Here is a 17,561-nt window from a genome sequence, read left to right as displayed (position 1 = left end):
CAAGCTAATTTGGTATCAACGATCGGCACTGAGTGTTTGGCTGGGAACATGGAGCTGTTTTGTTGAGCCGCTGACCACGCAATTAGAACCAGTGTGTGTTTGTACAATGGCAGGTACTCACGCTAAGCATATATATACATCATATATCAACTGAATGTTAAATGATTTTTTAACCGAATTCTAAGCTGGGACATTTTTGACACTAATTTTGAGATGTGCCATCCCTTAACAAGTTCTGAGAACGGTGCTTTCGCAAAAATTCTGGTTTTCTTCAAAAAAGGTCTGAGATGTGGTGGTTTTGAGATCATAGGCGACGATAGGCGCACTTCAAAATAAAAATTTCTAGGGAGACCTCATCACAAAAAGTACAAAATGCTCGAAAGTGGAAAACGAAATTAAAAAAAGGCAAATGCATGATTTTGAGCAAATGTGTTGTTATTTAAACGATTTTCCGAATCAGCCGAGACTAAAATTGTTATCCAAATAATTTTCTATGCTGATAAAAATGCTGTTCAAAGACATTTAATTACAATTTTTATACTCACATACATAACTTTTTCAAACTGTGCATCAACTTGAGAACTATCTGGTTTCAGAATAACTAGATAATGATCTTGGATATCACCTTCGGAACTAGATATATATTTTCCTTGGAAAATTTCTTTTAAATGTTTGTTGGGTAAAAAAAATTCCAGCTGTTTTCGTATCTGCAAATTATCTAAATAATAAAAAACCAACGTTGCTGTACAAAAAAGCCTTCCCCAAAGGCGGCCTTAAACTGTGACTGAAAAACTGCTCAGTAGTTTAACTGGAGTTTAAATTTGACTACAGTTTAAACAAACTTAGTTTAAGCTTAGCTTAACTAACTACTGAAAAACTAGGCCTAAAGCGGCAATTTGTTGTGGGCTTTAGTTTTCAATCCCTATTCTGTTTTTTTCAATACATTTTCAAAACTTAGCGACATCTATCGCCAAGTCATTGTGAACGTTAAACTTTTGAATGTGCCTGTTAACATTCGCAATGAATTGACACTTCCCCGTGCTCTGGGATTTAAATTTATAATTGTTGTTATTTCTAAGTTTAATTTTTCTATATATAACCATTTTGCCATCGAATTATCCCACTGTTCACCGGTAGGCGCAACATCTAAGATAAACCAAGTCAGTATGTTACTATGCTGGCGGAATGACAGTGAGCTGGAATGAAGTTGACAACAAAGACATTGCCTCACAAATGTATTACCCCTCAGCCGATGAGGCACATACAATAATAAAAGCAAGAGTATGTGTGTGTGTGTATGAGTGTTGCGTGTATTAGGAGCATGTCAGGCTTTACAGGCGCAACTGTGATCCATATTGACTTGCCTAGCAAACTGGAAATCTGTACAACATTAAAATAAAGTAAAAGTGCTTAACGCCCGTTCATAAACTTCTACATATATAAACGCATAGTAACATAAACTTTTAGTATTTGCACAACAACAAAAACATCTCAATTGCAATTTAAACTAACGGCTGCCGCCCAAAAACTGAGTGCTCGCTTATATGCATTTGTAGTTTGCACATTTTTAGTATTTTGCAGCTTCTATTGTAAAGGAGAAAAAAGAAGAAAGAAACCGAAAATTTTGTGTTTGATTTAGTATAAAAGCTTCTGCACCGCAGCACCAATGAATCAAAGTGTTTTCGTGTTCTTAAGGCTACGATCCATATTGTGCGCGCTAACACCAAAAATCTCCACGAGATAAGTTCGAGTTTAGCTTTCCAACAAAAAAAATAATAATACATCAAATATGTTCAAATACGTGAGTTTGGTACAACCGCTGAGTGGAATATCATGCCGTCTCGTCTGCTGTTTCGAAAATATCCTATCCTAGAAAATTTTTTAAAAGCGCTCTATTTCAGAATTGGTTTGATGAGCGTCCTATCTCAGGACTGGTTTCCATAACCGAGCATAAATTCAATTCATTTTGAAGTGAGGTAGGGCGCATACAAAAAAATTCTGAGATAGAACCGGCGACCGGGATAGCGTGATCTTCCACTCAGTAGTCGATATAATGGTGTGTGTGTGTTTGTGAATATTTAAAAATTTCTCGACATTTTTTTTCAGGCTGTCTTTATTGCCGTGTCTTTGATTGCCGGTGCCGCAGCTGCACCAGGATACTTGACTGGCGCGCATAGTTTGGGTGAATTACACGCTGGTCCGGCATTATCTTTGGGTCACAGCGCACCAGAATTATCATATACGCATGCTGCTCCAGCCATCTCGTATGGTCATTCTGCTATTGCTGCTCCATCTTATTCTTATGCTGCTCCAGCTATCACCAAGATCGCTTCGCCATCGTATTCTTATGCTGCTCCAGCCTTATCACATGGACCGGCCATATCATATGCTGCTCCGTCTTACGCAAAAATATCATCCGGACCAATCGTATCGCATGCGCCGCTTGCTGCTTCATCATTGAGCTTTGGTCATGGTTATGGCTTAGGTGTTGGTTATGGACATGGTTACGGATTGGGTCATGGTTTGGGTTTGGGTCATGGCTGGTAAATGTAAGTTCAGGATGCGTCATGGTAGTAACATCACATATCATGAGTCGTTTTGTAAATATGTTGTAACTTTGTTTGACTTAAATTTTTGTTAAAAAATTCTACTGGAGCTGTTTGTGTGTAAATTTATACCGCTTAGAATAAACAAGTTTGGAAAATGAATAGTGTACTTATAAATTTGTTGTTTGAAACCAAGGGAGCTATTATTCAAATAGCGAAGAAGCTGAAGCTACGCTCACTACCCGAGATGATGAAGAGAGTTAAGAAATAACTCCTAATAGACTCCCTTCTCAACAGACACATTACACTTATCAGTGAGCCATCATACCTAGGCAGTTTATAGTGGACCATGTCCGTGAAAAGATAATCAACTCCCATCACCTCTTTTGCGATTGTTTACGTATCTTATAGCACGAAATGCAGTTGTCTATATGCCGATTGTTTCAAAGGACCTGCTCCAAACCGTTTGAGACCAAATCAATTTGGAGACAAGACGGCTCCCTTTCGTATGATTTTTTCAATGTGATGCAAAATGAGATATTCCGCACAGTAGAGTTAAAAATAAGATGTCATGAGTTCAGATGATCTTTTCCGCGAGAGGAGTAATGGCAGGTAGTGAGATGATAATATCTCCATCAGTTACTCCGCTGACAAGTCCAGATAAAGTCTAGCGAGCTAAAAATTTCTTAAAACACGTACGTGGCCGTTTATTTCATCTACCAACATCTTACCACTGTAGTCTTCTTGCTTTCGAATTTTGCCAGGGTAGTATTAGGGGAGTAAGTAATAAGGGCGAATTCAAGTTTTATAGTTTCAAGACTTGCTTCACCTGACCCGACAGATATTCCTGCCCGCGGCCGATATCAGAATCAAATCGATTGTATTGCACAGAGTGACGGATGGTAAGTGCGCGGCTGCCTCCACTCACTCTCGCACGGTCTTTGCTATGGACGGTATAGACGGAGCAAGCCTGCTGAGCAGATTTTGGAGAAAGCTTGTTGTATTGCAAATACTGTGTCATCTCATGTAGTCAATTGTCCTTGTAATATTTAATGTTAACACGTTTCAGTTAACTGCAATATTCGGAATGCGCCTTGGTAGAATAAGGCTATGTCACGTGTGTTTTTATTGCCCTGGGACAGGACTTGGGTGCGCGGCTTGGCAACACGGTGCTGCAAAATAATCCGTATCCAGTATCCGAAATAGCAAATGCATTGGGCAGTTGTCGCTAACGTATTTTTCTCTTCCGACTACGAAATATCTTAAGACGGGCACAGCTAGGTACCATAAAAGTTTTTATAGAAGATACAGGTTCGACGAACATTGGTATCTAAATCAGAACAACCCATTCAATGAAACCATCCTTTACAGTTGACACACTGACTGGAGTGTGAGCGTCCTCAATAACTGAATTTGGAGCAGTCTACCTGCTAGCATCTGTTCCGCGGATGAGAACTGTTGGGTGAAATTCCGAGCCGCTCCGGCACATAGAAACTGCTGCAGTGGAAAGTAAGTTCTGGGTTCATTGAAAAACAACATCAAAATTTTGAGAATTGCCTTTTTAAGTTAAATTGTTTTTTTCTTCACGGTGTCGGATTTCGCCAGTGGTTAGGAAAATTCACGGTGTATATCTGCCTTGAAAAGGTCTACAATGTAAATTCATCTGCAATATGTAGGAAAAAGTATTACAGAGCGAATTGGAAGAGAATCACGGCCTAAATTTGTTCGGAGGTATATCGCGCCTTGGATTTATTTGTTTTTACCACATTTGGTAATCAAGAGTGACTATGATAGGTTACGTTAGGTTGAAATGGCTGGTCCATGAGGACCTCACATAGACTGATTGTGTCCGTAGTGTTACCAGAAGTTTGTTTTAACGGCCAAACTGAAAAACCCTATCAAAAGCCAGGACCTATGTTATAAAATAACTTCGTCCTCTTGGCAAATACTAGAAGCTTCCTAGAATTTAACCCACTTGCTGCTTCTAGATCTGACAGCTGTATCACTCCTAATAACTGGAGTCTTAGCCTGGCAAGTGAAGAGCACGAGCACAGAACGTGCTCGATCGTTTCCTCCTCCAACCCGCACTTCTTACATATGCTATCACTGACCAAGCCTAATTTAAAGGCATGTGACGCCAGAAGGCAGTGTCCAGTCAGAATACCCGTCATGAGTCTACAGTCCTCTCTTTTTAATGATAGAAGCAACTTTGTTAGTCTAAGGTTGTAAGACCTCCACATAATCTTCGACACTTTACAGCCCCGCGCTTGAACTCACTAGTGACTATGATAACTCCTTCCATAATGGGAGAGTGCCCTGGAGTTTAAATCTTCCGTCTCCCGCTAGTGCACGCGAAGCTAACTAACAAGCATTGGCTCACACATGTATACAAATTAGAAAAATTGGAAGAGGAGTAACAAAAGAATGCATTTGATTATACAAATTTGTATAAGTAATATTTGTAGATGAATCCACCCGATCAAGAAATAAGTTGGAGCAACGAGATCAGTGCGTACTCTACAGGAAGGTCGACCAAGAAGATTATAGATTCGGATGAAGTGAAAGCTGGCCACATGTTACAAGGTTGGTGGACAGGTGAACCTTGAAGCAGCAAGGAAATGGTAGACCTCATACCACTTCTGTAGGGTGACCTTCACCAGCGCCCATCCGAAATTCTAAGGTTGGCAGAGGCATAAGCGAAGTAATTTCTATGAGATTTAGGCTTTGCTACTTCCACAAAATAACTGGTCGTACATATTTTATGCATTTGCAAAGCAGGTGAATTTTTTCTCAGAAACTTTTTGCTTCTCAAATCATTGTCGAGGAGCGACCCCACCTTAAAAAATTATTTCGATGTTACTTTCAACATAATTTGAGCTAAAGTCCTTCGGTTGGGTAGGTCAGCACGATTTTTCCATACCACGGCGGCGGCTTATTTAATTTTACTAAAAAACCAATTGAACCCAGATTATTTATTATTTATTTATTTTACTTTTTACGGTAACGGTTTCGTTAATGATTACGGTTACAGTTTGTTTTAAGATAACGGTTACGGGTTCGTTCAGGATTATCGTTACGGTTTACCTTAAGATTGCGGTTATGGTTTCGTTTACAATTATAGCTAGGGTTTCGTATGCGATTGCGGTTCTGATTTCGATTACTATTATGATTATGTTTCTTTAACAATTACGGTAATGGCAAAGCTTACGTATATGGTTTCACCTCCGATAACGGTTTCTTTTACGATTATAGTTACGTTTTAGGTGGTTGCGGTTAATGTTAGAGTTTTGATGTTGTTTATAATTGCAGTTACAGTTTCGGTTACGATTATGGTAACGGCTTCGTTTACTATTTTGTTACGAAAACGGTTATATTTTTTTTTTAATACAGTTACGGCTTCGTTAATGATGACGGCTTTATTAAGATTCCGGGTACGGTGTCGTATACGGCTGAACTACGATAGGTGTTACGTTTTGTTAACGTTTACGCATATAGTTACGGTAACATTTAGGGCTGCGGTGTGATTAAGAATTACAGTAACATTTCGATTACGGTTATAAATTTTTTTATTCAACTACGGCTTCGCTTACGATTACGGTTTCGTTCACGGTTACAATTACAATTATAATTTCTTTTACGATTACAGTTACGGTTTCTATTATAACGGGTTTGCTTACGATAACGACAACGGTTTTGTTTACGGCTACGGTTACAATTTCTTTTATAATTTTGGTTACGGTTACGTTTGTTTACGATTACGATTACAATTTCTTTTATAATTATGGTTAAGGTTACGGCCACGAACACGATGACAGTTTTGCTTAAATTAAAGGTTTATTTTGAGGTTACGGTGTCGTTTATGATCACGGTTACGATTTTGTTTACTATTACTCTTGTGGTCTAGTTTGTGATCATGGTTATGGTTTTGTTTACAATTACTGTTACGGTTTCGTTTATGATCAGGTTTACGGTTTTGTTTAGGATTACTCTTACGGTTTCCTTTATGATTGTGATTGTTTCCGATTACTGTTACCATTTTGTTTAATATTAGGGTAATGGTTTCGTTTATGGTTACAGGTACGTTGTTGGCTACGGTTGCGGTTGCGTTTGTGCTTAGGGTTGCGGTAAGGATTATGGCTACGATTACAGTGACGCTCAACCTTAATTAAAAGTTTGCGCCTATAGTTCCGGTTATTCCAATTGTGTCGATTGAAAGATACTCTTTTCACATTAAGTTTTAGAATGTGCCTTGTAGATTCTGCAATTTTAGAGATAGCCCTTTGAAAAGATATTCGTGCTGATTAAAATTTTTTTCCAAGTTCAGAATCGCACCAAGTATATCTGCATTCAAAGTGAATATTTCACTGCAAATTTTATTGTTGTTTTTAGCATTGAACATTTTCATTCCACAGTACTTACAAAAATGAACACTACAGGCAGTTATCCAAAAAATTATGTACATACGTAAATGAACACTCATGTTTGAACGCCAACACATACATACAAACATATGTAGGTACGAACGAGTAAAGGTATATATTTTAAATTTAATATGATACATACAGATACAACTAAAAATGCACATCCTTCATATATATACTAAGTTATAACCCCTTTTATACTATCAATCAAATAATAACTTTAGCGTGCTAAAAATGAGGTTGGGCCATAGTCGCAACGTTTTAAATACACTCATACTTAAAAATAATGAATACACCTTAGGCGAATAACCACAACTTATGTTTAGTATTTGATTGTTGTTTTTTTCTGTTTTTTTAACTTTGTTTTTTATTTAAGATCAAATCAAAACATATTATAATTTTTTGGCTAAACGCAATACCTTTTGCACTCTACCAACCATGGCCATAACCATACCCATGCCCATAAAGGCCACCATACAAACCATGACCACCATACAAGCCATGTCCTAAGCCATATGAAATAGGCGCAGCAATTGTTTTCGTGATGATAGGCGCGGCATGAATTTTCTCAATAACTGGCGCTGCTACAATTGTTTTTGTAATTATTGGTGCTGCCAAACCGTGACCATAGCCTAAGCCGCCATAGTGACCGTAGCCTAAAATGCCATAGTGACCAAGTCCACTGTAAAGTCCACCATGCCCTAATCCATAACCATAGCCCAAGCCATGGCCGCCATAGCCGCCAATTAATCCTGCGAAGGTTTTGTGAGCGCAGCAAAGTAATGCCAGGCTAAGTATTAGCTGTGGTAGGTGAGAAAATAAAGTGAATTTGTATAGTAACCTATAAATATGAGTCACTGTATCTAAAGTTTTAAAAATTTAAAATCATGTGTGCTATATGGGAAATTTTTAATACCTACCTCAAATAATTGCGGAAATAAATCATTCCCAATCCTACTCTTACTGCTACTCCCACACGCTCTCCCACTCCTACTCCCACTCGCACTACTAAACCCACTCCCATGACTACTAGCACTACCAGTGCCAATCTAACTCCCTCCAAATGTCCACCCACAACACACACTCAAACTCCCACTCCCACGCTCATCCCCACATCCAATGTAACTCCCAACTCCAACTCCGACTCCCACGCCCACATCCACTCCCACCCCACTCCCACTCTTAATTCTACACCCACCCCCACTTCCGTCATCTCTTCTACCTAACTTACCTCATAAGTGGAATCTACCTACATACCACATATTGGATATCTCCTTCAAATAATTAAAATTCTTGTTTCACTCCCCTCCCACTCCCAGTACCTCTGAAATGTTTGTTGCGATAAATAAAAAATTACAGCAGCCTTCAAACATCTAAAATTGAAAAGTATTACCCTAACCGAAAAGCAAAACCTTCTTATTCAACGTCTCCTTTGAAGGTTAAGGTGTTGTGTGTAAGTAACGCCTCTGCAACGACAAATCGTATGTATTCGGTTTAATCAGTTCATTATCAACGAGCGCTTAAAGCCAAGTTTCCTCTAGATAGCTACTGGCCTTCAATTTGAAGATGAGTAAAATATGAGAAGATAACAGTCTGGAGAGGCCGCTCTGATGGTTTGAGCTCCTAAGTGATTACGTTGGCAGCAACCGAACGCCGATGTGCCGCTGCGAGCAGGAGTCTGCCTTGGATCAAGCGACTCTGTGTACAAACGTGTAAGCGAGATTTAACCGCAAAGTACTTTGGTTGAGCACCTGCAGCGCATACAAGAGCGCTGTATTTAGACATGGCAACTTCGTCGACTTAGGGTGATCTACACGTGCCAAAAACATAATCTAATTGCAAGGAAAGTGATAATGCTTGCACTAAACTTCTTTCATGTTCTCCGATCGCAAAATTCGTAAGCTGTTGAACTATCTTTCGACAGACAGTTCCAAACTAGCGATCGGTAACTAAAATCCATTCGGATCGCTATCACGATGCACCTTTTCATGAAAAAAAGGCTTAAAAAGAAAGACACAAGGAAAACTGGACGTTGCTTCGAAACTGTTATTGTCGCTTCGAAACTTGGCTCACACACCTGCTCTCTGAGAGCACAAGCCAAAAGAAATATGATGCGTGCTGATTGTCTGAAGTCATAAATCTTTTCAAGGACAAAGCATATCTTTGATAAGATTATTAGTAAATTGTCAGGTCTGCAGACAGGCCGATAAGCTTCAATCAGACCATTCACTATGGTATTCGAATCCATTGTAATTTGTGTGGTTTGCGCGATCGCCTTCCTTGTGGATAAAGCATAGCCTACCTTAATACTCTGCAGCAGACATGAGCTCGTTCGACTTTATTTTGCAAAACGAAGCATACTTTTTACCAACCGATCGCCTCTGTATTTTAACGCTAAACATTTCTCGTTGTCTTATCAGCTTTCCCGCGGATATTGCCGATGATATTTCCCAACAGTCAGGGGGCCCAAATTATGTTTCGTTGTCAAGGATTGGAGTATCCTTTTACAACACACGCTGCTTACATCTATTAGCAGATTACTCTTGGCGTTTTTTAAGGAATCTTATGTCATCCGCCAGACTTTGTGGTACAGTAAGAGCATTATTCCTTCTATGACTCTTGCCTTTCGACCTCACGTTTTTTCTTCTTGTAAGGCATATTTCTTGAATCTTTGCGTGCGTTGCTGCTCATATATATATAGTGTGGTCCTCTAGACTTCGATTCTCTGTTTCGCAATTTCTCATCCTACCAATTGTTTTTTCCGTGCTACGTGTACAATTTTATATCCGATGCAGTAGAACGGCGCCAGTGTGAATGGTGCTTTTGCTGCGCTGTTACTTTGTTGAACTGACGATTAATCTCAGAGAGCAGATGTGAGAGCAGGATGAAGAAATTAACAGCTGACTATTACGTGAGCAAATCGATGACGGAAAACTGTCTTTGAGTGTATTTGCTGTATAAAGGAGCGGGCGCATGAATCGAAATTTGGATCCGGTAGTTTCTTCGAAAAAAAAAAATCTCAAAATCCATTTGGATGATATTTTAACTATTTTTAAAACTTATATATCGTCGGTATCATTAAAGACTAGCAGGTTTCAAATTCCCATGGAAGACTAGCAGGATTTGTGTTGGCGTGTAAAACTAGCACACTTCGTTGTTAGCGTGGGAAACTAGCTAACACAGTTCGTTAAAAAAGCTTAAGCTCAGATTTGTGAAAGGTGTTAGTCTTCTACGCAAAAGACTTGAAAGTGTTAGTCTTCCATGGGACCGGCGATATTAGACCACTATTTATTCAAACTTTCGAAAAACGTCACTGAAATAAGAATAGAGCGAATCGAATCACTGACCAATGTCAGATGGAACACCGCTTTCTGTTTCTTGAAGTATACGCGAACTCACCGTTTTAAACATTCTGAACCTAATAAGCTCCCTCTACTTCAGTACTGATGGATTATTTTCTCTACGGAATGCACAGCAGGACACTTTTTATCACCTATTGCTTCCTTCTAATGCTTTCAATATTGTACAAGCTCCGTCTGGTGGAGCGTTGCCAGTTCACTAAGATCGTCACGATTCACAATGCTTTAAGCATTTCATGAATTACACTTTTTATAGGCGCCGATTCATTATAGTTTTTGGTTTTTTTTTTTTTTTTTTTTGTTTAAATCATTAAACAATCTTCACCACATTTGGTGAGCACTAAACCAAAGTAGCGTAACGAGGCGTCATCTAATTTGTGGCAAGTATTTTGAGGAGGTTGTAAAAGAAAAATTATAAAAACAAAATAGTTTTGAACTAAAATGGAGTGTTGCGTGGATAACTCAAATATATGGCACACATATTCTGCATTTGTTACAATTTTGTCTCTTAATCGATCCATTTGTCATCGTTGTGTGCACATAGCAGCCTACGAGTTGGTTGCATGATAACAACCTAGCCGAGTTACCGGATTCATCGTTTACACGCTACAATAGTGAGATAACGAATTCAGTGAAAAGAAAAAATTATATCATTCAACTACGCACTAGTACTCAACCGAGTATTCGCTTTCAATTAGCGAATAGTTCGGTCTTTAAAGTTGAAATATATTCGGCATTGGCTAACAAAAAGGTTCATTCATTGTAAAGAAACTTTCACAAAAATATTGGTTTTGAGCGACTGTGAAGGATGTCTTCTGCTTGGTATCCACCATCAACAGCGAAAATCAAGTCAGCCAAGATATCAAATGAACAACAGAGTTGGCAGTGGAATATTCTCAAAGAAGCTCAATATAAATAAGAGCCGACGCTTGCCAGACCACTGCTAACTGGGAAGCTGCTCTCTATATAATTAACCTGCCGGTGACTAACGCTGTTTCCATTTTTTCCGATAGCCATGCTTCCATAAAATCTCTGCAATGTAGTGATACAGCATCAATATTAGCGCTATAGTGCAGGGAAGCTTTTAAAAAGCTAGCTGCTTCTCTGAATACCTGCAAGCACTGGTTGTGATCTCAGAGCAAGGAACGCGGATCACCCAGCGAGCATGGATACAACTGAAGTGAATATAGATGGCTCTAGGGTATATGGAGTACCTCTGGCCACCTGTGGTTTGCTCCTCTATAGATGGAGAACTAGATATTTCATGCTTGACTGTGCAGCATTTGTCATAACTAGTTGAAAATATTTCGGCATTGGCTCACTAGGATCCCCGAAGCATTTATTCAGGGTCGAGTTCGTTGTTTTGTCGAAAATAAATTAATACAAGTGAGCGTTTCCTGTCGGGTTCACTATCAATCAACCTAACCTATGCCATATAATATTTTGAGTAAGAGCTTCGTCCAAGCGTAAGGAAAAAAACCTGTTCGTATTCCCTAACTCTGGATCGGTTCGGCACTAATGCGGAGATAGATATAACATACTACATTGTGTTTCGGCTGCTCTGCAACATGTTTTTGTTTTTTTTTTTTTTCTTTCACATAGCACGCATAAAGTTACTTGTTGTATTAACGAGAGGTGTTCGATAAGTTGTTAATGTGGCCTGAATTTGAGTACTAGATTTTGCTCCTGCTTGGAAGGGTTATTATATTGTGACGAATATTAGCAACATTAAGGGATACTATCATCTCTAAACCGATGCTAAGTAGTGACTTGTATGCACATCAACAAATCAATCATTATGTCTACGCATATGTACATACAAGCAGCCGAGAGTAACGCACAAACACATGCATATCCCTGAGATACTCCCAAAAGTATGCAATCATTTGTGCAAGTATAACTCATATATACACGCGCATGGGCTAAGAGAGGAGCTATAAAATCGTGCATCTGTAGTTATAGCTGAGTAATTTTATAGCTGATAACTAACTAGTAAGTTCTGGAAATAGAAGCGCCTAGAAATATGTCAACGAGGAAACCGCAGTATAAAAGTAGCAACAGCTGAGGCACGACAATCAGTTTGATGTAAGCAAGCTATCAGTTGCGAAGTATAAGTGTTATTGTGAAGTACTTTAATAAATGCCATTTTGCATTATTGAATAGTGGAATTATTTACTCAACAGTTTAGTGATTCGAACGTTAGCAGAAGGTTGCAAATAAGAGGAATTGCAGTAAATTCATTACAATATTATGCTTATATGAGCCCAAATAGGTATGACTTCAGATTTTTGGGATTTCGAGAAATTTGGAATTTTTAATTTCTCTCAGTGCGCCCTTGTAGAATGTCTTTTCTGCATTTATAGTTCCACAAGTAGTTCATTTAAGGGGAAAACGCACGCAAAAGTTTGATTTTCTTGAATTTTTAGGTTTGCAGCACGTTTTTATCGTTTTGGGTGGATGCGATCCTTTAATCAGGATAATGAGTAAATATTCTGTAGTGAACCGAAACTTATACTAGGAGGAAAAATTCAGGGGTTAATAAACATACAACAACAGACAATGGAACACCGTATACCATGGAGTTTGCGATTCATCAACCACAATATATTATACGAGCCTTAAAGGATTTTACAGAGAATCAATTTCTCTCTGAAATTACCCGCCAACAAATACTTGAAATGCATAGTCAATTATCTGCTCCTACATCACTGGCAGCTGGAAAATTTTCGACCTATCTCCGCATGTATATCACATCATCATATTCACATATGAACTAAGACCGAATGAGAGCGAGAAATAAACAGTGTATTTGGTCACCTCTTGGCGGAAGGAGTAAAGTGGACGCACACATACTCTGTGATGCCAAAGCAAGAAGTTTCCTTACTCACCCAGCTGGTTAGGGGGTTTAGAATATACCCACGGTATGTATGCCTGTCGTAAGATGCGACTAAAATCAGGGCGGAAACTGTTATTTTTTTTATAATATAATTCCTTGCAAAACTATTAATTTTTGACTTTAAATATATTTGGATCAAGATAAAAATTATTTTCAGATTTTTATTACTTGAGTCCGATAGAACTAGTTAAACTCGGACTTTTAAAAATAAAAGTCCGGAAATAAAAGTTAAATCCGGACTTTTATTTTTTAAGGCCAAAATAAAAGTCCCGCTTGATAACAAAGAAACGACTTATCCGAATTTAAAAAATGGCCTTAAAAAATAAAAGTCCAGATTTAACTTTTATTTCCGCACTTTTATTTTTAAAAGTCCGAGTGTAACTAGTTCTATCGGACCAAAAAAATAAAAATACAGATTTTACTTTTATATGTGGACTTTTATGGAAAAAGTTCGAAAAATAAAAAGGATGCATGATTCGACATGATATTGCTATAGGGATACCAGGGAACTCAAATATTTTCACCTAGGACAATTTTTTGACCAGTACTTTTTCAACTCCGAAAAGAAAATAATAATTATTTTCCGTCCCTGACAAAAATACCAAATTTTTTCAAGGGGTTGTGTAGCGCAACCCTCTCAAGTGGTTGCAAGCACAATATATAGCTTCTCAAACCCAGTTGTCAACCTCACGTACCTGTTAAAAGCCGATGCTCTGGCGACCCCGAACTCCTGATGGATCTAGGGGGTGGGAGGACGTGATCGCCTACGAAGTTTCATGTTGTCATATCAAATCGTTCCCGAGATGGTCGGGCTAGTACCTTTATGGTGCTTGGTACCGGATCTGCATGCGGCAAAGTACCATCAACATCGATAACAGTCGCCACGGCCTTTGGGGAGTGTTATTATGGCTACAACAACAACAACAACAAGAGGTTTTCTTATTTTGTGGGAATAAAAATTATGTATATTGGATTAATTTCCGTCATCCCTTGTTAAATTTTGTTTGAAAGCAACTCGGCCATCTTCAGTGCAATTTTTCGTTGAGGTAAACTTTCGGGTAACGCTATCAGTTAAGTCGCATTTGCTGGGTAACAGTCCAGTACACTCGTTTATCAGAAGCTTTAGTTGCTGTTCCACTGATCCTACTGGTCGAAAGATGAACCTCGCTGGACATCTATACTAGGTCTTGAATTCCATACAAATTAAAACCTTTGTTTGACCCATAAATTCCTGCGCCAGCTAAACACCAGCGAGAAACAAATACAAGCAAGACAACCTTGTGGTTAAGGCTACTGCAGTTTCACCGTGCGATTCGCGGTTCGAATCTCTGTGAAACCTTTGGTAACATTACGAAATTGCGTGATCATGATTATGTGGCGGTTTTCGAAATGTGTCTTTCTATTCAGTTTATCTTAAAACACAAATAATAATTGATTCAATATTATAAGCCGGTGTTAAGCTCATGAGTTCTTGAATATTATTATAGCTGATGTGCTGACAAAGAGTAGGGTGGTAACCTTACAAAAACTGGAAAAAGTAAGCAATCAGACTCATGGGTCTGTTTCAAGGCTTCAACAGAAAGATAATAAATTTCTCCTATATTACACGACTTTTTGAAGATTCATAGCACTACCAATATAATCAGCGTCATATACAACAACATAGGTTGGGTTAGGTTAGGTCAAGCTGACTTCCTTGAAGCTACTTATGTATTTGATTGAGTTGCCTGTACGAGCGATTAAAGTGCGTAAAAAGTTACATTACTACCCATTAAACTTTTTGATATTTAAATATCTTTGCTCTTGTTATAGGGGAATCCGGAATGTAAGCGTAAGTTAAGTGTAGGCGTAAGCGTAGACTACGAAAGTAATATGCCGGGTATATAAAGAATTAGAAGAAAATTTTTCTAAGCGGGGTCGCCCCTCGGCAGTGTTTGGCAAGCGCTCCGGGTGTATTTCTGCCATGAAAAGCTCTCAGTGGAAACTCATCTGCCTCGCAGATGCCGTTCGGAGTCGGCATAAAATCATGTAGGTCCCATCCGGCCAATTTGTAGGGAAAATCAAAAGGAGCACGACGCAAATTGGAAGAGAAGCTCGGCCTTAGATCTCTTCGGAGGTTATCGCGCCTTACATTTATTTATTTATATAAAGAACCTAAGCGTAAGTTTAGTCACTACAATGTAGCGTAATGTGGGTAGCAATATATATGGTAAATTTAATAATAGTTATCGATTTATTATCGGCGGATTATCGGCTTTGCGCAGGTGTGTCATCGACGAGATATGAACGATTTATCAGTTTTTAATCGAAGTTTTACAAATTTGCTCTCGTTAGCAAACGTTAACATTGTGCTACCGATTTTTTATTAATGAGTTGTCGGTTTAAAAAAGGTATCGATTTATTATCGAAAAGGTATCAACGTCTTATCAGAAAGTTGTTTTCGAAAAATTTTGTCAACGAAATGTTGTCAAAATGTTTTCAAAATGTTATGAAGAATTTTCTTGTTTCTACGGTAAGGAAGATGGACTCTGTTTTTGCTATGACGTGAAAGGTTTATTTAAAGCAATTGGTATTCCTTGTAATACAAATGAATGGCGCCTCTTTATCGACAGCTCAAAAAAAAGTCTAAAAGCAGTTCTACTACACAATGAGAACAAATTTCCATCTATTCCACTGGCACATTCCATACATCTCAAAGAAAATTATGACAGTATTAAAATGCTATTAACTGCAATCAAATATACGGAATACAAGTGGGAAGATATTGGAGACTTCAAGATAATTTGTTTTTTTACTGGAATGCAATGTGGATATACCAAACACTCCTGTTATCTTTGACTATTGGATAGCAGAAATGATGCCGCCCACTATCGCCAAAAACATTGACCTGAACGTACTGAGTATGGAGTCGGAAGATTTAATATTAAACATGAAGCAATTGTCAATCCTAAAAATATATTGATGCCGGAATTGCATATTAAATTGGGCCTTTTTAAACAATTTGTGAAGGCTCTTAATATTGAGTCTAAAGCTTTCAAATATTTGCAGACTTTTTTTCCAAAGCTGTCAGAGCCGAAAATTAAAGCTGGAGTCCTTGTTGAACCTCAAATAAAAAAAATTATGAACTGCGATATTTTCCCGGACCTACTTAGCAATGAGGATAAACTAGCGTGGAACAATTTTAAGGCAGTAGTTCATGGCTTTCTTGGAAATCATAGGGATGAAAGTACGAATTTTTCCGCCATCGCTAAAGATGCAAATGTTACATTCACATCTGGATAAATTCAAAGATAATATGGAAGCTTATTCAGAGGAACACGGGGATCGATTCCATCAAGATATAATGGAGTTTGAGAAACGCTACCAAGGCCAGTATACGGAAAGCATGATGGGGACTATATTTGGACGTTAATAAGAGAGAATGTTACCGAATATGGCAGGAAAAAGCATTTTTAAATATTTAAACTGTATTCTAAAACTAAATTTATAAGAATAAATCTTAAATTGATTTTTACTATACTAGACTAAATAAAATCTATGTAAAATTTTGATGAATTTGCATGTTTTTCGTTTTTCTCATTTCTTTCGAACAAAACCAAATAATAAAACTTTTTTATGTTCATATTCTTAATTCTGGGTGCAAAAGCAATAAAAAACAAGTAAGGAAGGTTAAGTTCGGGTGTAACCGAACATTACATACTCAGTTGAGAGCTATGGTGGCAACATAAGAGAAAATAACCATGTAGGAAAATGAACCGAGGGTAACCCTGGAATGTGTTTGTATGACATGCGTATCAAATGAAAGGTATTAAAGAGTATTTTAAGAGGGAGTGGGCCATAGTTCTATAGGTGGACGCCATTTAGGGATATAGGCATAAAGGTGGATCAGGGTTGACTCTAGAATTTGTTTGTACGATATGGGTATCAAATGAAAGGTGTTAATGAGTATTTTAAAAGGGAGTGATCCTTATTTCCATAGGTGGACGCCGTTTCGCGATATCGCCATAAAGTGGACCAGGGGTGACTCTAGAATGCGTTTGTACAATATGGGTGTCATACGAAAGGTATTAGTAAGTATTTTAAGAGGGCGTGGGCCTTAGTTCTATATGTGGACGCCTTTTCGAGATATCGCCATAAAGGTGGACCAGGGGTGACTCTAGAATTTGTTTGTACGATATGGGTATCAAACGAAAGGTGTTAATGAGTGTTTTAAAAGGGCGTGGCCTTAGTTCAATAGGTGGACGCCTTTTCGAGATATCGCCATAAAGGTGGACCAGGGGTGACTCTAGAATGTGTTTGTACACTATGGGAGTCATACGAAAGGTATTAGTAAGTATTT

At 38.3% G+C, this 17,561-nt stretch overlaps 2 protein-coding genes across 2 annotated transcripts; one reads left to right on the top strand and one right to left on the bottom strand.

Annotated features, from left to right (window-relative positions):
- The first annotated feature begins 1,497 nt into the window (after positions 1-1,497).
- On the top strand, positions 1,498-2,708 carry LOC137233547 (cuticle protein 10.6). Its single transcript, XM_067756638.1, has 2 exons — positions 1,498-1,801; positions 2,107-2,708. The coding sequence occupies exons 1-2, from the start codon at positions 1,790-1,792 to the stop codon at positions 2,545-2,547; spliced, it is 453 nt and encodes a 150-aa protein (XP_067612739.1). The 5' UTR covers positions 1,498-1,789; the 3' UTR covers positions 2,548-2,708.
- Positions 2,709-7,085: 4,377 nt separating this feature from the next.
- On the bottom strand, positions 7,086-10,514 carry LOC137233546 (shematrin-like protein 1). The gene is made up of 2 exons (XM_067756637.1): positions 10,367-10,514; positions 7,086-7,768 (listed from the first exon to the last, which is right to left on the bottom strand). The coding sequence occupies exons 1-2, from the start codon at positions 10,376-10,378 to the stop codon at positions 7,397-7,399; spliced, it is 384 nt and encodes a 127-aa protein (XP_067612738.1). The 5' UTR covers positions 10,379-10,514; the 3' UTR covers positions 7,086-7,396.
- Between the last annotated feature and the right edge of the window lie 7,047 nt (positions 10,515-17,561).

The sequence above is a fragment of the Eurosta solidaginis genome, chromosome 5 (assembly GCF_040869045.1).
Source record: "Eurosta solidaginis isolate ZX-2024a chromosome 5, ASM4086904v1, whole genome shotgun sequence".
Classification (NCBI taxonomy): Eukaryota; Metazoa; Arthropoda; class Insecta; order Diptera; family Tephritidae; genus Eurosta; species Eurosta solidaginis.
Note: the sequence above shows the minus strand (reverse complement) of the source record. Positions and strands in the feature narration are given on the sequence as shown.